Consider the following 22558-nt stretch of genomic DNA (forward strand, 5'->3'; position numbering starts at 1 on the left):
CGAACCCAAAAAATAAACGGTGGATAGATTAGTGCAACCTTTTGTGAGTACAACATATAATGAATTATAAGTCCATCCTATCAAAAACACATATGTAGAATGGTCTATCCGTATCCATAGAGTGGTTAATCCTATTTTGTTTGTTAAAAAATAGTATCGTTTAGATTATCTAAGCATAAGAGAATTAAAAAGTTACTGCATAGAATAAAAATTTTACGGTGAAGAAATAATTTAATAAAAGAAAAATACATTGTCATAGCTTGTAAATTGTGGTTGATTGATATTAGTATTGATATCGGTGGATACAATTCATGTAAAATGGGATTAATATTTTATTAGTATGTTGGATTGGATGAATGGACATTATATTAACCTATAACATTAAAAATGCATGGAAATGAACTTTGTTAGTTTAAAAGGAAAAAAGATGGCTAGCTACCTGAAATATTGGAAAATGCATGGTCATACATGCCAAGTATAATATTGTATCATCAACTACACGAAGTATATGTATTGCATGGCCACATGCATGAACTATATGATGTTATGTGGTCAACACTATAGACATACAATCCGGTACACCGGTCGAATGATTCCGGTAAAGACCGACATTGACTCCGGCATTGACTAACATTGACCAAAAAAAATTGTATTTTAATATTTTCTATTAAAAAACAAAATCATAAATTGTTATATTAAATTATATATGGGTTTTCATGATTAGAAAACACATTCTATTCAATATCTAATTATTTCTATATCTCTAATGTATTCATTCTTATAATTAGTTACTTTTATTTTTGAAGCTAAACTAATAGTTAAATAAACTTATTAATAATTATTTTCAAGAAATATATATATATATATATATATATATATATAACATATGTAATTATTAATGATTTTATATATATAAATCTCTGATCATCATATTATTTAAAATTTTAAATACTACAAGAATCAATAAAATCAAATTCAACTATTTTCATTAGAAAATAATATGCAAAAGATTTGAGTATATGACTCTTTACTTTAAAATTTGCATGGTAAAGAGTATACAAAATTTTAGATACTCTTTGGTATAAAAAAAATTTACATACTCCTAATAACATGTAAACAATAACAAAAAAATTAACACTATTTACTTTTAATAGATAAAATATAATGATACATAATTATTTTCAATATATAACATAAGGGCATTTGCAAAAATCCTCTTATTCTATATCCTTTTGCAAACATATCCTAAAATCAAGATAAAATCTATTAATATCTTGAAAATAATTATTAATTATTTTTATTTAACTATTATTTTAGCTTTAAAAAAAAATTAATTAATTATAAGAATAAATACATTAGAGATACCTAAGATATTTAGATATTGAATAGAATGTTTTCTAATCATGAAAATTCATAAATAATTTAATATAGTAATTTATTATTTTGTTTTTTCATAGAAAAAAATTAAAATACAATTTTTTTTGGTCAATGTTGGTCAACGCCGGAGTCAACGTCGGTCTTAACCGGAATTATTCGACCGGTGTACCAGATTATATGTCTATGGTGTTGACCACATAACGTCATATAGTTCATACATGTGGTCATGCAATACATATACTTCGTGTAGTTGATGATACAATATTATACTTGGTATGTGTGACCATGCACTCTCCAATACTTCGTGTAGTTAACCATCTTTTTTCCTTATTTTTTTCATGAATGACTCCCAAAAAGCTTCTAGAATGTGGTTGATAAGTAATAATAAGGCTAAGGTAAGCGTGGATGATTTTTTTATTATTTGTATTGGATGAATGAAAATTTGACTTTGTTTATAATATAAGTGTGTCGAAATAAGCTTCTAGACTGTGGGTGGACCTGTGGTTGATAGTAATTACAAGTGACTAATAAGCATGTAATCAATATTTTATTAGTGAATGAATCAAATTTACCTTTGGTAGTTATTTTATAATGAGTGTCTCTCGCAATAATTAACGTTTATTATATGGTGATTTTATCAATTGTGTAGTTAAAGGTGGGGACTACTGCTTTGGTTGGGGAACTTGGTGGGGGAGTCATGTTTTGTGTGTACTCCAAGTTCCACAAACTCTCTAACTCTTCTTTGCTTCTTTCCCTTTTTAATATATATGCATTAGTAACCAATTATTTTTCTATTGGGCTACCATCTACTAATATATTTTTTTTTTCCATCTACTAATATTTTAGTTTTCTTGCAATCTATTTTCTAAAGCATCCACTTAGTAATAGTAAATAAATAAAAAGAAGAAGAAGAAGGAAACAGTGAAAATTTCTTTATCATCATAAAAAGCACCACCACCAAAAATAACCACAGGTCCACCACAAGCAACCAGTGCCAAAACATAATAGATCGTTGTTGCTTCTTTTTTTTTGTCAAATACATATAGTTTATTGTATATATGTTGGATATTTTGTTTTGGCTCTATAGCAAGTAGCAACTCTGTTTATTATTTCTCTCTAGCTGATCACACTATATATATTTTGCTCGAAATCATCGATTGGAGCCACGGTACGATTATAAAAAAAAACTAATCATCAATCTAGATTATAATACAAGATAAGAAGTATTGGATAAATAATTAATTAAAACAGCAACGTAGACGAGCAAACTATAATGACACTGCGTATAATAGAGCGACAAGTCGGTCTGAAGCGACCTGGCGGCCATGTGCTTAACTGAAAAGTACTTCTCAACTTCTTTTCAAATGATTCTGCAGAAACCTATAATTAATTAATTAGAGGATATAGCATAATTTTTACTTTTTTTTTATTTCTCTTTATGATGAGGAATTGGGCTAATTGCTAGTGAGCATAAACATATTGGGTACATACCATTGCTTACGGCCCAGAAACCTACTCATAGGCCTAGAGATCTCTCAACTCTTTAATGATTTTTAGATGTCTTTTATCCTTTGGGATAGTTGCAGAAAGAAAAAACAATCAATCTACAAAAACTCATGTATTAATTATTTAAAATAAAACGTAGTATTTGATAATGTGGTTATCACTGAATTGATGAGAACAAATCGGTTAATAAGAGTAAATCGGTTGACCCTTCTAAATAAAATGGGGGTTGTTGTATCTCCACTTCTTCACATTCCTTTATATTAGTTTTTTTTTTTCTTTCCTTGTGTGTTTAAACAACTTAAATTGTGTGGAAATCAAATGTGAAGAGAAAATTGTTGAAAATTGTCTCTTTTTTTTTGGGGACCTCTATCAACTATATTAACACCGTTATTTTTTTTTTATCCCATAATTTTTAAAAATTCAAACTCAAAATAATCCTAATACTCATATACTATATAGTATAATTTTGATATTTAAGGTGTATAGCATAAAAGTGAGTGGTTGAAACTCGGTCATGACCAGTATCGACTTAACGTGAGAAAGAATAATCAACTCCATGGACCAATATCACAAATTGGTCCGAAATAGAGATACAATGCAATATTTTGTTTATCTTTGTATCTTTCTATTTTTAATGTTGATCAAAATATTATTGTGTCTATTATAACTACGCAATACTCGCTCGCTCTGTATTAAAAACAGTGATGACTTTTAAGATTTTTTTCATAGATTAAAAAACAATTAATATTTATTTATAAATATAGTCTTATATATAGTAACATATTTCTCATAACTATTAACCAATAATACGGATTACGATATATCTGGTTTGAAGGCGACAATAAAGAACTAATCACTCTCATCAATAATGGTGGCGACCATTTGAAACTGGGAACATTATTATTTGATATTCGATATTGGATGGCAAAATCTTCCGGAATCGTCTATTGACCACATTAATCGTGAAAGAAATTCTACAGCAGATAAGCTCTCACGACATGCTTATTCTATTAATTTATTGTATGAATTATATACAGTTCCACCAGTTTGGTTGGTTAACAATTTGTATTTCTTGTTTACAATCTAATAAAAAGTCAGATGTTAAAAAGAAAACTATTAACCAATAATAGTTCATAAAAATTTAATTCTCAATTAATAAGTTTTGAAATATACAATTTTGTAGCATTAGTTAATAAAAAGTTACAAAAAATCAATTTTTGTGAAACATGAAAAATTCCTAAAACATGAGAGTATTTTTTTTATACATATGATAAAAACACCAAATTATGAATAGTGATTTTGTTTCATAAATTCGAAATTCTTGTACCCCTCTTTATATTATTAGGAGTTAGGACAAATAGGCTATATCTCTTGAGAACTGTCGTAAATGGGCAAAACGGCGTCGTTATCCTTGTCTTCTTCAACGTAAAAGAAAAAAAGGAAAAAAGAAAAAAAGAAAAGAAAAGAAGGAGGAGTTTGATGTTGAACTAATTTATGATGAAAGAACAAATTCAACCAAGAACGAAACTTCCTCGCGCTCGCGCTCTCTACTGACAATCTTAGATCTACCAGAGATTCTTCTTCTTCTTCTTCTTCTTCTTCTATTTACAGATCACAAATCTCGTTTTCTATTATTTGATATATATTATCAATCAAGCGGGTGCATCATACTCTGCGTTCGTTGTCTCCACCAGATTCACAACAACAAAGAAGTAGTAGAAACCTCAAAGTCGTTTTTTTTTTTAAGTTTCCTATTTGAGTTATGCTCGATTTGGTTCCTGCAACTTGTTTGATTCTTCTTCTCTGACTCTTCGTTGACTGCAAGGTATAAAGTTGCCGTCTTTCTTTCTTTCTTTCTCTAACCAAGTCTCCGATTTCTTTTGGATTCATATAGATTAGGGTTTAGCGATTTTAATCGAAAGACAAGTTTTGACTTCATTCATTTTGCTGTGTTGTCGCGATTTGTTTAGCTATTTTTGTTTTTGGATTCGCTCTTTTTTCCAAAGATACTTGAGTGGCTAATGTACTTGTTTCCTCAGTAGGATGATCATGTATAAGGCTACGCCGTGCTGTTTGTGAATGTTTCCCTAATGCTAAGTAACACAAGTGGTTATGACTTAGATCTCTCATACAAGAAGTTTCCCTGTATCCAGGTTGCAGCAGAAGCGGACTCTGTGTAGTTTATCTTTGGTCCATGTGTTGGTAGCACTCTGGTATGAGTTGTTGTAAAGTGCCAGTTCTTATCGAAGCACAAGTTGAAGTAAGTTAGTTTCTCAGCAACTCAATCTTTGATTTCTTGATAGCAAGACTCTTTCGATCAGATATTGTCTTGAGTTCCTTTGTTTGTATTGGGATTAATGGAAAATATGTTTGTTACTGTAACAGATGGGGTCGGTTAATGAACTTGAGCACAAAAGCCTGTTTAGACAAGAAGAAGATGCAGCACAAACTAAAGAAGCTTCTTTAATGGAGCAAGGATCACTTTCTACTAGTTTCCCCCAACACACGCCTAAATCTCCAAAGAACAGCGTGCTTAATAGCATCAAGATCGTTATTTTTTGTAATAAACTCAATCTGTTATTACCTTTCGGTCCTCTTGCCATATTGGTGCACTACATGATAGATAGTAAGGTAAACTATTTACTGATACTAGTAGTTTCATTTCATGTTTAAAAGCTGAATCTCAAGAAATGATTCTTGTTGTGGTTCAGGGGTGGGTGTTCTTGCTGACCTTAGTAGGCATTACACCGTTGGCTGAACGTCTAGGATATGCCACAGAGTAAGCCCCGCTAGCACTTGTAGCACTAACTTACCATATCATCTATTCTGTTTGGGAGACTTATATGTAAGTATATTGATTCTTTGAAACAGGCAACTGGCTTGTTACACGGGTCCAACTGGTATGACTTTGTTATTCTAAAACCGGCGGTTCCTTTTCTTTTTTCCTTTTGTTGTTTTGTGATAATTCTTTAACGTGTTATACATATTTCACAGTTGGAGGCCTCCTAAATGCTACATTCGGGAATGTGACAGAGCTGATCATATCGATTTTCGCTTTGAAAAATGGAATGATACGTGTTGTTCAGCTGACGTTACTAGGCTCCATTCTATCTAACATGTTGCTTGTACTTGGCTGTGCCTTCTTTTGCGGTGGGCTAGTCTTTTACCAAAAAGACCAAGTCTTTGACAAGGTAGGAATCCTTATCTGCTTCATGATATTCTCCCTTTTTTCTTTCTTTCTTGGTATTCTTGACCTTGTTTCTAAGCCCTATTCTTTTGCAATTCAGGGAACTGCGACTGTGAATTCAGGATTGCTTTTGATGGCTGTCATGGGGATACTCTTCCCTGCTGTTCTTCACTACACGCATAGTGAGGTTCACGCCGGGTCATCGGAGCTAGCCCTGTCAAGGTTCAGCAGTTGCATAATGCTTATAGCTTATGCTGCTTATCTCTTCTTTCAGTTAAAGAGCCAGTCTAATTCTTATAGTCCTCTTGATGAGGTTTGTTGTGTGCCACCAGTACTTGCCTCCTTTATTCAAACATAAATATATCTTTCCATTTACAAGAGACCTAAAACTAGTTGGATTTTGTAGTTCTATTCAACCTGGACTTACCTTCTTGTTTAAATGCTGCGAACTCTAGGAAACAAATCAGAACGAAGAGACTTCTGCCGAAGATGAAGATCCTGAGATCTCCAAGTGGGAAGCTATCATTTGGCTCTCAATCTTGACTGCTTGGGTCTCTCTTCTTTCTGGCTATCTTGTTGATGCCATAGAGGTAACGAACGATCATTTTTCTGCATTTTATCATATGAGAAATAAAGATCTTATTAATTTACTAATTAAAATATCGTTAATTTGGCCTTCATTCGTTGGTCTTATACTAACTTGGCCGTGCATGAAAACCACCACAACACCATGATATGAATGTACCGTTTTTTCAGGGTGCCTCGGTTTCATGGAACATACCAATTTCTTTTATCAGTACCATTTTGCTTCCTATAGTCGGGAACGCAGCTGAACATGCAGGCGCCATCATGTTTGCTATGAAAGACAAGCTGGTAAGCATTCTTGAGCTGTAACAACTTTAGGCTCTTCATTCCAAACTAGATTTTTCCTTGAGACACAGCTAAACATTTTATCTCTTCTTCAGGATCTGTCGTTGGGAGTGGCTATTGGGTCCTCGATCCAGATTTCCATGTTTGCGGTATGCACCACAATACATTGCAAGAACAGTAATATATCATATATGGACAACAAGTTGTGTTCAATAATCTCTGTGTTACTTGATTAGGTCCCATTCTGCGTGGTGATTGGATGGATGATGGGTCAACAGATGGACCTTAACTTCCAGCTTTTTGAGACGGCGATGCTGTTCATCACCGTTATAGTAGTAGCTTTTTTCCTCCAGGTTGATAAAAATGCTGAAGGCTAAATCATAGTTTATAAAGAGCAACGAAATTCTAAAACTTATAACTAATGATGATCTCTGTTATGCACACAGGAAGGGACATCGAATTACTTTAAAGGATTGATGCTCATTCTTTGTTATTTGATAGTAGCTGCCAGTTTCTTTGTACACGAAGATCCTCCTCAAGGTTAGTGCACTTGTATATACTGAGTTTCTTTGCAATTTCTCAGGTATATTGGCTTGTTCTTGTTCCATGATATGGACATGAAACAAGAACAAGCCAGAAGAGCTAAGTTGCATTCAAGAAGAGCATTTTTTTTAATTAAAATTTGCTTATGTTTTCGTTGTGTTGTTTTGGTTAGATGGTATATAAATCCGAGGAAGAGTCTGGCGTGAAGCATAAAGGTCTTTAATTAAAAGCTGATGATCTCAGTAACACGAAGTGTTGGGGAGAGAGATTTGAAGATGTAAATCTGATTCTAAAGTGGTTTCCACAAACTCGAATCTGTTAAACATGTTGCTTTACTTGTTCGTGCAAAAATATTGTTCGAACAAGTGAAGCTTATATATTCCTTTTTGGCTTTCCCTCCCACACCAAAATCAACATTCTTAGTGACTTAGAAGGTTACAAGTTTTGTTTAAGTTACAATGATACTGTGAAAGATTGAAGATTTGTTGTTGTGCTAAACAATCGCATTTTGACTTGAAATGATGATATTCAGAGAAGTAGTGTGCAAGGGACGACAGGATTTTTCATAGAAATAAATTAGAAAAAGTTGGTAGCGTTGTTAAAGTTAAGAAAACATACTATTTATATTTAAATTTATGGATGTAAGGTTAAATTTTTAAAAAATGTTAGGGTTGTTTGAAAGAATTTGAGTGATTCGGATCAACATCAAACAGGAGCAACTAAGGCTAGGCACCATGGCGGAAGAAGCCGGTTCAGTTTGTTTTACTAAGACCAGAAAACACAACTACACAGCAACATAGACAGGTCTCAGTTTTCTACATAAATGCAACTTTCTTCGTGTGAGAGAATTGAATCTCGGACGAACCAAATTGTTGATCTAGAAAATCCGGATTATTTGTTCTAATTATAGATACATTTCAAGCTAATCTTTATAATTCTCTCGCATACAAAATGGTTTAACAAAATTTAGCGGGGAAAAAATGGTAAACAATACAAAAATAGTCAGGAAATAGTAAGAAATAATAGTATAAAAATCAAGAATAGCGTTTTTTTTTGTTTGTTATTAGTTAATTGTTTAAGTTACCGTTGTGAAAGTCAATAAAAGAAACAACGCAAAAAGAAACTAATAACAAAAAAAACGCTATTCTTGAAAGTTATTGTTGTGAAAGTCAATAAAAGAGGCAACACAAAAACTCATGGTTAAAATCGTTGTTGTTTATTATTTTGTGTGAAGCTCATCGTCACTACCCATAGTAACTTACTTTTTAATTTCTATATAAACGATCAAATTTGATCGTTGTAAAACACACAAACATTGCAAACTCCAATTATAAAGAAGTTAAAATTCTTTCTCGTCTCTTTCTCTCTTTATTCATTATCCCGATCTTTTGTGGATATAAATGTCTCTCAATTATTTATATTTACCATAAAATCAAACACTTTTTATAACAGTTACCAATTAATTATATACTGGCAAAGTTGATCGGAAATAATTGTTGTCTATCTAGATTTAAAATTACCAAATCTTATTGGCAAAGTCTATCTAGACAACAATCAAACGCGTGTGGGGTTGTTTCAGCTATTGACTGAAAGAAAAACGAAACGTATGTTAATTAAAAAAAATCCAGACCCACGCGCTGCAGGTCCTCTTAATTTTCCATTTATGCGAAAAATCCCCAAATCGGAGGGTTATATAGAGCTTGTTCGTTTGGCTGCCGCAGGTACCTGCGGCTGCGGTAGACGTAGGTATGGTTGTTCGTTTGCTTGCCGCAGGTACCTGCGTCATGACGCTGCGGTAAACGCTGTGACCTGCGTCTAATATTTTTAAACGTTGTTTCAATTCAGCGGTTAAAAACATAAACGCAATCGCTGCCGCTGCCGCAGTCGCCAGCGTCAACCAAACGAACAAGCCCATAGTCCACGGATTCTAGTATCATGCGCTCAACGCGCCTTTGGTGCATGTGGTTTTGTATATTTCAATATTTCATCCTTGCACAAACTATTAGAGGGATTGTATATATTGATTAAGCTTATTAGATTAATTCCGGTTCAATAGGAATTGGTTTAGATCGGTTTAGTGTATATAATACACAATTGGTATAGTTTGTTACGATTGAGAAACAGAAAACATTTCACAGATTCATCTTTGCTCATGAGAACTCAAATACACGCGTAGTAGCAATGCCACAATGATATGTCACCCATATCTAAAAATTCTCATCTAATTTTCCTTGTGAAATAAAAACCGAAACCATGAGTTTTATGACTTGTTATTGTTAAAATCTATAGGCCACAAAACTAAAAATCAATAAAAGGTTGGAGTTACAAAGATGTGGTTCCTTAAACAAGAGTTGTATTACAGTCGTTGTGACGAAACTCACTCTATTCCCCGACACAAATCAAGCAAAGTACGAAGAAGAGGAAGATGTATCGGCCAATATCTGCAATTGTAGGGAGACAAAATATCATGTTAGCTTTTTTACTTGTACGTTTTTAAATCTCACATTCGCTAAATTTGTTTAATAATAAGTGAAATATATTTTAGAAAGTTTCCTCTTTATGCATTTATAAATCAAGGAAAATAATGTAAATTCAAACTCATTACCTCAAGCTGATCTTCGGTGAAAGAGTCTTTCTGGATGTTCCATGTGTCCGCATGTGTTCGTCGGAACTCAGCCACTGCTTTTGTCACAGTCGATTTTATAGGTGTAGGTTCACCCGCGAAACGAGCCAGTAATGTCACATGATCCGGCAACCAGCTGAAAACATTTACAAAAGCTTAAGATTTAGTTAAAGACGTTCAAGTTCAAGTTCAAGCTTAAGCTCTGCGCCACACACTTCTGACGTAGAGATGTTACCTGGGCATATCATAAGGAACAGACAAAACTGAAGCTACCAAACCAAGAACTGCTCCATGCACCTCCGCAATAGACTTGGTTGAACTTGATTTCCTGAAACAACCCGATGCAACTCTAAGGTCATGTTAAAACAAAATGAAAGAAAATATATGCAAATCACAGCTTCTTTTTTTGTTAATTGCGTTTTTACAATGGGCGACAAAAGTTAACACAAAAATGCTTAAAAGGGAAGGGAAGGTTAGTTAAACCTCCGGTTCCTTCTCTTTTGGAATGAGTTTGCCTCTGCATATGATCTATCACGAAAATCTGCAGCAAAGTCTTCATCTCCTCCTTTCATTAGGCCTGCTAGAACTGCTGCAGCATGTTCTCGTACCTGAAGATGAGATAAAATCAATGAGGAGTTAAAAAAACTACGCACTTGATCTTACCATATGCAGTTAATCACAAGGTTGAATCACTAACAACGCTAATGGACAACAACATAATTGTGATGAGGAGAAAAAACGAAGCTAGGAACTTGCCTCTACTTGGCTGTCAACAAGGAGCTTTTCCACGGTTTTCCAGATTTTCTGTTTCTCTTCATTAGTGAGGATGAAAGTATGCCTAGTAGAAAAGGTTATATAATAAAAATCTTTATTAGTAAAAAGCGTATTTGCTTGCCACTTTGCTACATGTAACATATATAATCAACAGATGATACCTGTACATAAAAGTTCGCAGATATGTCAGGGTTGAAGATCTTATACGCCAGTTAGAGTCATCAGCAGAAGAAAGAATGACTCCAATAACTTTCTGTAGATGAGAGTCTGGGAAAAGTCTCCACTTTAGCAGCTCAAAGGCTGCTTTAGCCAATGTTGACAGATCTTTATGTGATGTTTCCTAGATGGAAATAAATCTTCCATGATTCCCAGTCATGGAAAAGCGATTGAGATGAAAGAAAGTTAAAAAAATAGAATGGTTATACCTGTAAGGATATCACTGGATAGAGGAATCCTGCAATTACATCGAGCAGATACGAAGCCCTCCCCGATTTAAAAGATGAGATAATGAAATGGAAGAGCTAAAGATAGGATAAAAAGAAAAAATATTAGTATCAAATGTCTCTCAAGTACTGGGTCGAAAAAAATTTGAGACAGCCAGTACCGTCTCCATCCATTTAACATCATCTAGAGAATCGCCGTTAGATTGAGCACTATCCATATCTACATCTGCTGAAGTGTCTAAGCTGTCTGATATGCTAGCTTGTTGAATGTTTGTAACAGCTTCAGATGCTCGTGCACTAATCAACGTGAACCAATTTTCCTCCTTAAGTCGGCTATCAACATCTGTTCTCCCTTCTTCAGATGGATATTCTTGTTGATATGACATCCGCAGCCGAATGTTAGAGCATAATACTGAAAGAATTACACCGATAGCTTCCCTTATCTGTTCATTGTCACACAAAACAAACAGGTTTTCAGAATTTTACTTTGACACTCATATTTTAGCTTGTCAAAAGACACTCAAATGCATAATTTTTCATGAAAACAAAATGGACACTGATGCCGAGTACAATAGATGAGTGTGAGACATCTTACTTGTGCCGAGGAATGGGACATATTACAGATCAACTCATCAAGAAGTACGATATGCAGCTTCACTTCTGATATGGGCATCTTTGGTGGAGATAGTTCTATCAGAGCAGCTGAAAGAAAAGCATACCGCTTTGCAACAACAGTGGTGGTCGCACTTGGTGGTAATGGTGCCACTATACAATCCAAAATTTGTTGTCTCATGACAGGAATTTTGGTTCCTTGTTTCCCTTTCCCTGTGACAGCATAACGTATGCATGCAGCCCACTCTGGTATGGATTCTACTGATTGGCCAAGAATAACATTCTGCAACTGAACCATTATCCAGCTATCCCACTCACTAAGAAGACCATTAACATCAGAGTGCATAACACCTGCTAATGCTTCAGCAGCAACGCACTGTTTTGGTCTCTCCTTGGCATTACAAAACTCCTCTAAGGGACTTTTTAGTGCCATCAACACAGGCACTCCACATTCTTGTGCTAATCGCTTGAAGATACGAGCAAAACTTGGGTCGAATATATCACTTCCTAACAAAGATATCCAACTAGGAGTTCTTGGCCATGAAGCCGAAAATTCGAAATAGAAACGAGTGATTGACTTGTCCGCCATGCTCTGGAAGGATGAACTTCCGTGATTTCTAGAGGAACTATCAGTGTCAGTAATATGGATATGCGAAAGACTTTCAAAAGTCTCCCTGAAGAATCCTTCTTCTTGAAAAATTTGGCTCAATGCTAAATCAAGGGATGAGTTGGCATTTTCTTGTGAAGACACAGAAGGTTGATCCTTGCCTTGCATCTTCTGCGGTGACTCTTTAAGTAGCGTGTTTAAAGCTGAAATTGCCAGTATTCTTGTCTGAGGAAGTTGACTTTTCAATTTTCTGAGGAAGTGGCCTGTAAAATACCACCATAATTTTAGTTAGGAAGGAGAAACTCAAATAATATGAAGAAAAAGCCTTCCAATATATTCCACCAACTAAAATCTGTACCAGCAGTTTTATCAAGAATTTTGAAGGAGAAGCTTGGGTCAATCCTAGAGGACATAGCTAGCAGAAGGAGCACTCTGTTAGCCATCAAGTTGTACCTGGAATAAGTAAAAAAACATAATGTCTCCATACCGTCCAAATTATGAACTGAGAGTTGGGGAGCTAAAAGTCTAACTATGTCAACATAAATGCTTTTCCAATGGAAAAAATAGGTTAATGGTAGGATAGATATACCGCCAATGCAAGCTAGAAGAATCAAAACTCATGGAGCCGATCTGAGATACAAGATCTCCAGAAGTAGACCCGTCAACACGGCTTTCCAGTGAGCGAAGTATATTTCTAGACAGTCCCGCAAAGTGAATGTTATATTTGACAAAAAGCTGCAAGCATAAAAAAAATTAGCCAGGAACTGAAGGAAAAAGAAGGCCTTCACCCTAATAACAAAGACTGGACCTTTACCTCAATGATTGCTTTTTGGGATTTCATAGATTCATGATGAGAACTACAGAAGATTAAAAACAAATTTTAATATCACTTTTACACGCATATATGTCCTTAGCAAGAAATATATGTTATTTATCTTAGAAATGTAAAATGGTTACCTTGAAAGAACACCAAGAAGAAAAGAGGAAAATGATTTTGGATCCTGGAGTAGCAGAACAAACATTAGTTTTTGCATTCGAAATAGAGCAAAGAACAACTAACACTAAATGACTACCGTCGTCAAATGCTTGAGAACACTTTGTGAAGAGAGAATGGCACAAGAACCAAGGACTACATGCTCTGGTACATCCGGATTTCGCAAGTTCTCAGTAAGGGACAGAACACACTTTGAAAGCAACGGGGGCCATCTCTTTAACAGTTTCAGCAAAGACTTTCCAGCAAGCCTGAATAACACCAGAGTTTAAAGCAAAGCCAGGTCATTAATGTATTGAAAGAAGGGTAGAAGCCCGGAAGAGAATTTTACAGACAACATTTTAGGAGATGTTTAGTCCTTTCCAAAACCTAAGACATATAACCATTGACATGCATATTTTAACCACAGATGGACACAAAAGTACTCACACTCGAACAGTCTCATAGTTGTGCAGACACAGGGTCAAAAGATCATCAACCAGAAGTGTCAAGGGTTCCGGTGGAGAGAAGTTCGCATCTGTGCGAAACAGATGATAGGACGATTGTGATGACCTCCATGTGTTGTGCATGTACGCCTTGTCAATGAGTGCCCATCTAGGCCTGGAAGACAAGAAGATTTGCAAGAAATTAAAATCAAGACGTGTATATATTTTATTTAAACAAAAGAGAGAATTACCTTCTCTTGCCCTTAGAATGAAACTCTGTAATAAAGTTCGCTGGAGGCTCTACAATCGCAGTAGATTCCAGTTTCCAAGCCTGCCTGTGATTTGACCATTCATCATACTCCAAACTGCCTGCAAACATTCAAAAGACAAGTGTTACGGAGAGAAAACATGCGGCTAGTCAACAGAAAGAAAGCAAGCCAGAAGCTTTCTGCAGTACCATAGTTTCCTAGAGCATCCATTATGCGGATTATTAATATCAGCAAGATGCTGTCATCTGACTTTTTCTCTAACAAGTATCTGCAAACAGCATATAACAAAACCATCAAAAAATAATATTTTTAGTAGTAATATATGCTTTTTAAAGAGAAGTAAGCAGAGCAGCTATTGAACAAACATTACTTGCAGGCTGCATGAATAGTTTCAGCAGTTTTTTCTCGTATTTCAGCACTGCCAACACATGAACCTGATGCTCCAGCAATAAAGAACGGCGGATCTTCAACCATATCATGTCTAGGTGATGGCCTGAAATCAGGTAGGCAAGACAAAACACCTTGCAATGTCGAATCTATACGCAAAAGAGTCACTTTAAGGTGTGTTTTCTCGTCTCCTGCACCACAAATATCATCAATGAGGCAAGCACATGTAAAATATTTGGAGCAAACAAGTATGAATACGGCGCGTAATATCACCCATGCAATATAGAAATGTCAGCCTTGCTTTAACATGAAACATGCAAACCAAACTGGTATACGATTGATAAATATGTATATATCCTTTAAGTAAGACTGAAACACACAAACCAATGACCGAAATTACCTGCATCAGAGTGGATGTTTGATTGGCAAATACTCAAAAGATCATCTAGTGCTGACTGAAGATGGAGGTCTAAGAGCTCATTGGCAAACTGAGTTTCCTCTTTGGTGGGAACATGCCACCTGGAGTGTGCCACCTGCTCATTCTTGGAAGAAGCCTTGGTGCTGATCCATTCCTCCAAAGCAGGAGCAGCTGGGTGACGAGACAAACATCTAACAAGAGCAGAAAGTTATTGTTTTTAAGTAACGAGACCAAAAAAAACACACCAGGATATTGCTAAATATTCTTGAGATATTACGCACTTGTACTGGTCAATAGGATAGTAAAGAATCAAACTTCCGAGGAGAGATCGAAGAAGATGATCCCCAGCTCCATTAACCTTTTCATAAGGCAACCATCACATTATCAAACAAGCCAGATAAACATACATGCTAAAAAATGGTATACAAAAGACAAGTGTACACATCACTAAAAAATGGTACAAAAAGAAAAATCTGAGTCCATAAATATCATTTCAGGAAAAATCTATACCTTCCAAGATGAGGAATTAAATGCGGAAGATATAGCTTCGATCAAATGACCTTTGTACCGAAGAAGTGAGCTGCCTCCATAAGTGATGGCAACTGACAATACTTTCAGCTGATAATCTATAGCTGCCTCAAGCGCTGGAGAAAGTGTTTGTTTGTCTTTCTGAAAAGGGGTGATACAAGCAACAAAAATATTTATTTACTTTGCAAACTGAAGAGAATGCATAAGCTTCAAACAAAAACTATTGGTAGCACCTTATTGACAACAAGGGTCTCTGCACTTCCTTTTCCTCCATACCCAGTGACAGGGATTTCTTTCAAAGAAGATATAACAGCAAGGAGCATTGGTTCAACAATTTGAGAAACTGCTTCTTCGGGGTTTGAATGAACACAGGCACAACAAAGCAGCCCAACCTCGGCGATTGCACCAGGAAGGATATTTGTCTGAACAAACTTTGATATCTTTTTCAAGGCCTGTTAGAGATTAACGCAAACAAGCATCTAAACTTCTCTTTCACCGAAAATTATAAGGAGTTTCTAGAGTAACAGAGACAAACTAACCTGGCTATATAGAGATCCAGATAGTCTTCCAAGTAGGATTTCAAGCATGCAATAGTAATAAGGACCATCCTCAACTAAAAACGTTCCTGATGTTGCTGATGAACTTAGGCCTTCATTTCTACAGCATCAGAAAATCTTAACATAATTAATAATAGATGAGAGGGAAATCAAATGTTATATAACAAAGAAGAAGAGACCACAATTATGAAGCAGGCTTGTAATAAACCCTGACTGCAATACATTACTCACATAACACTGCTGGGTTCCAAATGCTGTAACAAAGCGATCAAACGACACAAAAATTCATCCAGCCACTCAGAGAAGGTAGCCATAGTCATGAATGATAAGTCATCAGAAGTATCGTCCAATACAGCCATCTGCAACATGCAAGGATAAAATCGGTTAAAGAAACAAGTATTTTGAACGGTGAATGTTTGAAATATTTCAAGGTTAAAGAGCTTACATTGGAAAATATGGAGCCAATCAGTTGCATAGTTGCCAAGGTTTTAGGGGGGTCATTGGCATCCATACCAAGCAATGCATTTGATAGAGAAATCCCGATAAGATCAAGGAACATCCTACCATCCACATCACCACCAAGATCTTGTGCTTCAGCAGTTGACATGGATGACTGCAGGATTGACCGGCCAGCAAATGCTACGGACATCATAGCAGTTTTCAACTGGTGGGTGGCAGTTGTCTGACTATACATAAACATTTGTTACGAAGTTAATTGATAGATGAGAACTGTCATTTTGCAAGAAATAGATAGATATAGTAAGATAATGATACAAAAGTCTGTAAGATAACGAAGCTAACACAAACTACAAACCGTTTCCAAAGCCAAATGGAACCGAGACGCCACAAAAGGAAGGACCAAAGAGGGCTCCACATAAGACAACATGGATGTCGCTGCAGCAACTGTCTCGGAAAGATGTTCATTCTTGCTATATTGACCACGATCAATCAGCTTCAACACCACGTCAACAAAAGCTATCCTCTCCGGCTTTCCTAAACAGACTGCTGACAGACTATCTGGATCCCTGTAGGATTATGATCTAATCAAGAGACTGCCAATATGATTATATGCATTAAATATGGTGATATTGTTGTATTCTTACTGCTGCTCACGCTGTAAACGCTTTTGGAATGCTATCACCAGGTGGAGCAAAAACCGTTCCAAGGAATAAGTCCAACGGCCACCATTAGACGGATGATAATATCTACATTTAAACAATAGAGAGAACAGTTGTAACTTTGCAGTTTACGAAATAAATAAACAAAAGAGCGTTATAGGTTTAAGTCAACAAACTGTTCTAAGAGGTTGACCAATTTCTTGAACTGCTCATGTGCCAAACTTCCAGGTTTCAGAAAGTATACCTGAAACAGAAGCCAGAAAATTCATCCCATTAAGATCTATTAGTCAGATACAGCAGAGAAATGCAGTAAAATCAAAATGTACAATAACTTACAATAGATTGTGCAATTGATTTTGATGGAGTATTAGTCCTGTTAGAGAACAAGAATCTCGTGTTTCTGGGAACATCAACTGAAAAAGGATATGATCCACTTCCATTTGCAACAGGAACCTAAAACTGAATCAAATAAGAATCCGGTGTATGGAAGAAAAGGTAATACAGAATCTGGAAGATGACAGGAGGCAGGACAGAAGCATCTGAATCTCATTTAAATTTTGCCATTAATACGACTATACATGCCCAGCTGCTTTCAAGCATACCAATTTTCTATCTTCCAGTTCAGTTGTCCAGACATTCCGTGAGAGAAAAAATATATAGTTTTCCAAAATAAAACAGAAGCCAAGATTTTTTGACATTTAGGTTGGAATTCTAAAGACTTAAAAATCACTAGCAACACCAGGAAAACTTCACGCACCTCAAACATATTCAAGAATCTACTGAAAAGCATGGGAAAGTAGGACTCCCAGTCGATAAAGCTGCAGTTTTTTATCACACGAGCTAGCACAGCAGTCCACTGACTATTCCAAAATTGACAATTTGGTATGGAATCCCAGAGCTCTAGACAGTTTTTTATCCATTTTCTACAAGGTCAGAAGAAGAAAAACAAAGTAATTCCTTCGTTAAGATGTGAAAAAAACCAGAGATATCACCGGTTACCAAAACAAGAGTTTGTCCTTACTCAGAGAAGAACTCCTGATTTTCGGGGTTCGTAGGAAGAAACAATGCCACGAAGCCAGAGCCCTCAAACGAGGAATTATGCCAAGGGTTCTCCAAAAGAGACCTGAATGTGCGTAGAAGAAAAAGGTGAGCACACTATAGCATCTAATATACTCTAATTACAGCCATAGTCTTAAATTGTCTAACTCAAATATCGTATTTTCTGTAATGATTCTACTGAAAAGCTTGAATTAATCATTTTCCCCTACTAGTGAAGGCACGACTTTTGACTTGCTCGGAACTGCAACCTTCATTAAGCGAAGACATCTATACAGGTATCCTAATAGTAAGTTTTTGATATGATGCTTTACGCATTGATTCACAGAGACTGACGTGCCATCATAGGAACGTGGTATACAGGAGTGAACTGGTGAGAAATATGACGGCCATAGGGAAAAGATTTGTAACCTCATAAGAGATCTACATATAATGAACATGATGATTCCTACAGTACTTTTCCCCCCTTCTCCCAACTCTTTGTCCAATGCAGCAATATAACAGAGTGGTTTCAACTTTCACATATAGGAATGCAAGATAAAACAGACAGGATCATGATAGTGTCGTAATAATGCTCTTTGACAATACTAGATACACTAACGCATTTGTAGAAGTAATAGCACTACCATGATGAATTTAAAGATCCCGTGCCAACAACTTACATGAATTCGGACCATATCTCCGATGCAGCCCCTTGTGGAAAAAATCTCCTACAGGAACGAATGAGAGAAGTAACAGCCCCAAAGTGTCGTTGTCTCAATCTCCAACCTTCAGGACCCGGGCTCCTTCAGATGATACAAATTTGAAAACATTAAACATGAAACAAAACCAAGACATCAAAAACGGAGCTAGAAAAATTAAGTCCCTCCATGAGTATTTAGGAAAAAATGACCCATAAACTATGCCTGCCAGATAATTAAAGAGGACTAACCTGCTGAAATGTGCATGAATCAAGGTATCATACAAGGGCATCCACGGAACTTTCAAAGACAGCTTCTTACGATACTTGTTGATCAGTCTGACTAAAACATTACCCCATCTAACCTATTGTACCAGAAACAATCACTCAAAAAGGTAAGCATAATATAGTGGAAAAAAGCAAAAGGTATATGAGGAAACGGGTAGGTAACTATTGAGATTATTCAGGTATTAGTTTTCGAACCTGTGCATACAACTTATTCTCAGATGAATGAAAAATTTGTAAGCCAATTTCCACGAGGTCAGTAACATCTTCCACGGACAATTCACTTTTCGCTCTAACAAAGCTGCAAAATGTATTAAAAAAAAACGTCATCAGACAATAGCCAAGTACAGCATCATAAGAACCAAGTATGCCCAACTTACAAATTGAAAAACAACATGATGCAAGCTACTACACAATCAATCCCAGCTACATAGAGAGATAACCAGAAATTAACTGGAACACCTAACACACTGTTCATTTAACTCAGTCTTAGTCGTGTATTGCGAACACCTAAAACCCCAGCAAACAAAATTTCGATATACTGAATCGATTGTAAACTGAGCTAATCGTCTCTTAAATTCATCATCCACATCTTCAAATCGCAATAAGAAGCAAGCAATTCGAACGAAGAAAAAAAAAATTGAACGAGGGTTTTTTGCAATCAAACCGCGAAATCGAGAACTCACAGTTCAATAACGGAGATCCATTTAAGAGTGGCGTAAACAGACTCAGGATCATCAGGTCGGTGCAACTCCTTGACGCTACGGACGACACGAGCGAAGGACTCTTTCTCCTTCTTCGTCTCCTCCGCTACAGGCGGCGGTAACCATTCATTATACAGATGCATCTCTTCTTCTCAGTCTCTCTCCCTTCTTCAATTTTTCTCTGCAGATTTGATTTGATTGTAGTTCTCTTCTCTCTCGGACTCTGAATTTATTATATAGCTGCGTTTGCTTTTCTCAGTTTTTTTTTCTTCTCTTGTTTTCTTTCCAAGCAAGAAAAATCATATCCAAGGAAAAGGACAATGAACACAATTCACACACACAATATGATAGAAAATGAAATACAGCTTGGTGAAACAAATTAATTAAATTAATTATCTTATTGACTTTACCGTTGACTGGCTACCGGCAACAGGTGCGGCAGGTATGTATTATACCAATAATTACCAATTTACGGAAACCGACTAATAAGTATTTCAAATTGGCCCCGTAAGTTTTACCTATAATTTTATTTACTCCCATAGGTTTTGAAGTTTTTTTACTTGTGCCCTACTAGTTACGTACGTACAACATTTTGTTTTCTAAGCTGGAACGCATTACTGTCCACACAAGTAAATCTTCTCTGGCCAATAAATTGTGAATTAAATTCTGACCGTGGTACGGTGACACATACGCATAGATGGATATTTTGTTGTCAACAGGTGGAATTATATGCAGCTATTGTTCATCGAATTTTTATACATTGCATGTATGATGACGACATTCACATTGCAGTTTTCTTTTCTTTTTTTTGTTAGGTCGGAGCTGTGATAACTGATAAGATTCCACGTTCTAAATAACTGACTAAAAAGTTATTAAATGACTAATTATCACTAAGATACTCCCAGTTGAAGTTTAATTTGTATTGGTATTGAATTCTAGATTAGTTTAAGGGACTAAGCAAACAACAAGGTCGTTGTAGTATAGTGGTAAGTATTCCCGCCTGTCACGCGGGTGACCCGGGTTCGATCCCCGGCAACGGCGATTTTAACTTTTTTTGTTCCTTATATTTTGAAGATTTTATACTTATAATATTTTTTGTTTTGAATAGCAACAAAGTCGTTGTAGTATAGTGGTAAGTATTCCCGCCTGTCACGCGGGTGACCCGGGTTCGATCCCCGGCAACGGCGAATTATTTTTCCAATTTTGTGTGACCACAACAGGCCTTTCTTTTGTGTGCCTGGAATCAAGACTTAAAGGCCTATTTATATGACCCATACCAATAATTACTAAAGGCCCAAACAAAACCAGACAGAAATTTCATTCATCAGTTACGAAGATTTTTGGCTTTTTCCATTAGTAATTTAATTTCTGTGGTTTATTATAATAACTTTTACTTGCGGAATATATCACATGATATTACATTTTTCCTGATATGCTTTCACATCTAGCAAAAAAAAGTACATGAGCGAATTTTCCTTCAAATCCAACACAAAATGTGAATAACCACTTACAAACTCGTACAAAGCTTACAATGCTATAGAGCATGTAGTGATACATTCATGCCTTTATGAGCTAGAGAAAGTTACACGGTTATGTGAAAGAGCAAAACCTACTGCAATTTCTGTGATGAAAGGGAAACCACCGATGATGGACTCTCTCCATAAATAATTAATTAAGTGTGTTGAGTTTTTTTTTTTCTTTTTAAAAAAAAAATTCTCGAGAAAACGAAGATGCATGATAAATAAAGCATTGATCTTTTGTATAAGTATATCTCAGGGAGTCTAAAATAACATGAACCATATCGTCTTGTGCATTTGTTGAATCTCTAAACACAAGGTTAGGATAATGAAGCAGCATTAGATGGTGCAGGCAGAGTCCTCTTAAATGCTAATGTAAATTTGTGTGCATAAATTAAAATCTTTTCTGTTAGGTGGTCAAGAGTCTCAATACTCAAAATATAAGCATGTCCGACCATATGATAAGAGTGATGAGAGATAAAGACTGAAAAATTTATAGATAACCTCCCATAATGATAATCATGTTTATCATAGACGACTGAAGGTGATGATATATTCATGTTTATATAGAGAGGTACTGAATGCTAAACCTAATTAACCTAATTTTCCTAATATGCAAAACCGAGTAATAGTCAAAAATACATATACAGAACCATCTTCATTAATTAATATCTCATACATACACAAGAGAGGAAACATGCCAAACACATGTTAGTTTTTTGCTATTGTTGGGAAAATCTACGAACGATCCACTTGATGATGATATACAATTGTGAAACTAGGGTTGGATCGCTTACGATCGGTAGTTTTCTCATCTAAAGATTATGTAAAAATACATACTTTCATGATTCACACTTCACAGCCAAACTAAACATTCTTATTGTAAGTTAATTTTCTCGAAGTTGCATCTCTGAATAAAACTATCTAGTACTAGTATTCATATCATATAGAGAGATAGAATTTGTGCCTCAGAATTTGGAGTCTTAAAATGAGTGTAAAAATATCGTATTTTTGGATGGGACCATAAAACACGAGGTCGTGATATTTTTTGATATCATAATAATTAAGTAGTGTGACTGTGT

General features: G+C 35.5%; 2 protein-coding genes and 2 non-coding genes across 6 annotated transcripts; 3 read left to right on the plus strand and 1 right to left on the minus strand.

Annotated features, from left to right (window-relative positions):
• Nucleotides 1-4247: 4247 nt before the first annotated feature.
• LOC104745575 (vacuolar cation/proton exchanger 2) lies at nucleotides 4248-8019 on the plus strand. 2 transcript variants are annotated; one of them, XM_087488560.1, is made up of 13 exons: nucleotides 4248-4708; nucleotides 5037-5143; nucleotides 5269-5514; nucleotides 5595-5662; nucleotides 5755-5783; nucleotides 5878-6074; nucleotides 6171-6383; nucleotides 6526-6660; nucleotides 6827-6943; nucleotides 7036-7089; nucleotides 7177-7293; nucleotides 7387-7480; nucleotides 7656-8019. In XM_087488560.1, the coding sequence occupies exons 2-13, from the start codon at nucleotides 5099-5101 to the stop codon at nucleotides 7664-7666; spliced, it is 1326 nt and encodes a 441-aa protein (XP_087344686.1). In that variant the 5' UTR covers nucleotides 4248-4708; nucleotides 5037-5098; the 3' UTR covers nucleotides 7667-8019. The 2 variants fall into 2 exon arrangements, with proteins under 2 accessions (XP_087344686.1, XP_087344687.1); XM_087488561.1 differs by lacking the exon at nucleotides 7656-8019 and having other exon boundaries at nucleotides 4331-4708; nucleotides 7387-7485.
• A 1670-nt stretch (nucleotides 8020-9689) lies between these two features.
• LOC104748168 (proteasome activator subunit 4) lies at nucleotides 9690-20320 on the minus strand. 2 transcript variants are annotated; one of them, XM_087488562.1, is made up of 35 exons: nucleotides 19942-20320; nucleotides 19454-19556; nucleotides 19223-19335; nucleotides 18954-19076; nucleotides 18257-18358; nucleotides 17993-18158; nucleotides 17572-17688; nucleotides 17412-17479; nucleotides 17221-17322; nucleotides 16932-17142; nucleotides 16563-16799; nucleotides 16349-16476; nucleotides 16100-16217; nucleotides 15794-16012; nucleotides 15543-15701; nucleotides 15314-15390; nucleotides 15015-15223; nucleotides 14598-14805; nucleotides 14416-14495; nucleotides 14210-14327; nucleotides 13963-14133; nucleotides 13616-13784; nucleotides 13500-13543; nucleotides 13357-13399; nucleotides 13132-13277; nucleotides 12901-12995; nucleotides 11919-12805; nucleotides 11485-11766; nucleotides 11306-11401; nucleotides 11042-11220; nucleotides 10863-10944; nucleotides 10590-10714; nucleotides 10342-10434; nucleotides 10089-10242; nucleotides 9690-9924 (listed from the first exon to the last, which is right to left on the minus strand). In XM_087488562.1, exons 1-35 carry the CDS (start codon nucleotides 20100-20102, stop codon nucleotides 9883-9885), a joined length of 5427 nt encoding a protein of 1808 aa, XP_087344688.1. In that variant the 5' UTR covers nucleotides 20103-20320; the 3' UTR covers nucleotides 9690-9882. The 2 variants fall into 2 exon arrangements, with proteins under 2 accessions (XP_087344688.1, XP_087344689.1); XM_087488563.1 differs by having other exon boundaries at nucleotides 16563-16803; nucleotides 19942-20308.
• Nucleotides 20321-20928: 608 nt separating this feature from the next.
• Nucleotides 20929-21000, plus strand: TRNAD-GUC (transfer RNA aspartic acid (anticodon GUC)). The gene has a single exon. It is a non-coding gene; the product is annotated as a tRNA-Asp (tRNA).
• A 74-nt stretch (nucleotides 21001-21074) lies between these two features.
• Nucleotides 21075-21146, plus strand: TRNAD-GUC (transfer RNA aspartic acid (anticodon GUC)). The gene has a single exon. It is a non-coding gene; the product is annotated as a tRNA-Asp (tRNA).
• The last annotated feature ends 1412 nt before the right edge of the window (nucleotides 21147-22558 follow it).

The sequence above is a fragment of the Camelina sativa genome, chromosome 15 (genome assembly GCF_030686135.1).
Source record: "Camelina sativa cultivar CO46 ecotype springtype chromosome 15, ASM3068613v1".
Taxonomy (NCBI): domain Eukaryota; kingdom Viridiplantae; phylum Streptophyta; class Magnoliopsida; order Brassicales; family Brassicaceae; genus Camelina; species Camelina sativa.

Bases quoted from the DNA above. Each gene is read 5' to 3' on its own strand.
- LOC104745575 (XM_087488560.1), top strand. From the start codon at position 5,099: ATGAGTTGTTGTAAAGTGCCAGTTCTTATCGAAGCACAAGTTGAA. The intron at 6,384-6,525 runs GTTTGTTGTGTG...TGCGAACTCTAG, and splicing joins CTTATAGTCCTCTTGATGAG to GAAACAAATCAGAACGAAGA. The intron at 6,661-6,826 runs GTAACGAACGAT...CCGTTTTTTCAG, and splicing joins ATCTTGTTGATGCCATAGAG to GGTGCCTCGGTTTCATGGAA.
- LOC104748168 (XM_087488562.1), bottom strand. From the start codon at position 20,102: ATGCATCTGTATAATGAATGGTTACCGCCGCCTGTAGCGGAGGAGACG. The intron at 19,557-19,941 runs GTGAGTTCTCGA...TACATTTTGCAG, and splicing joins TGGATCTCCGTTATTGAACT to CTTTGTTAGAGCGAAAAGTG. The intron at 16,218-16,348 runs GTGAGTAATGTA...CTGATGCTGTAG, and splicing joins TTGGAACCCAGCAGTGTTAT to AAATGAAGGCCTAAGTTCAT.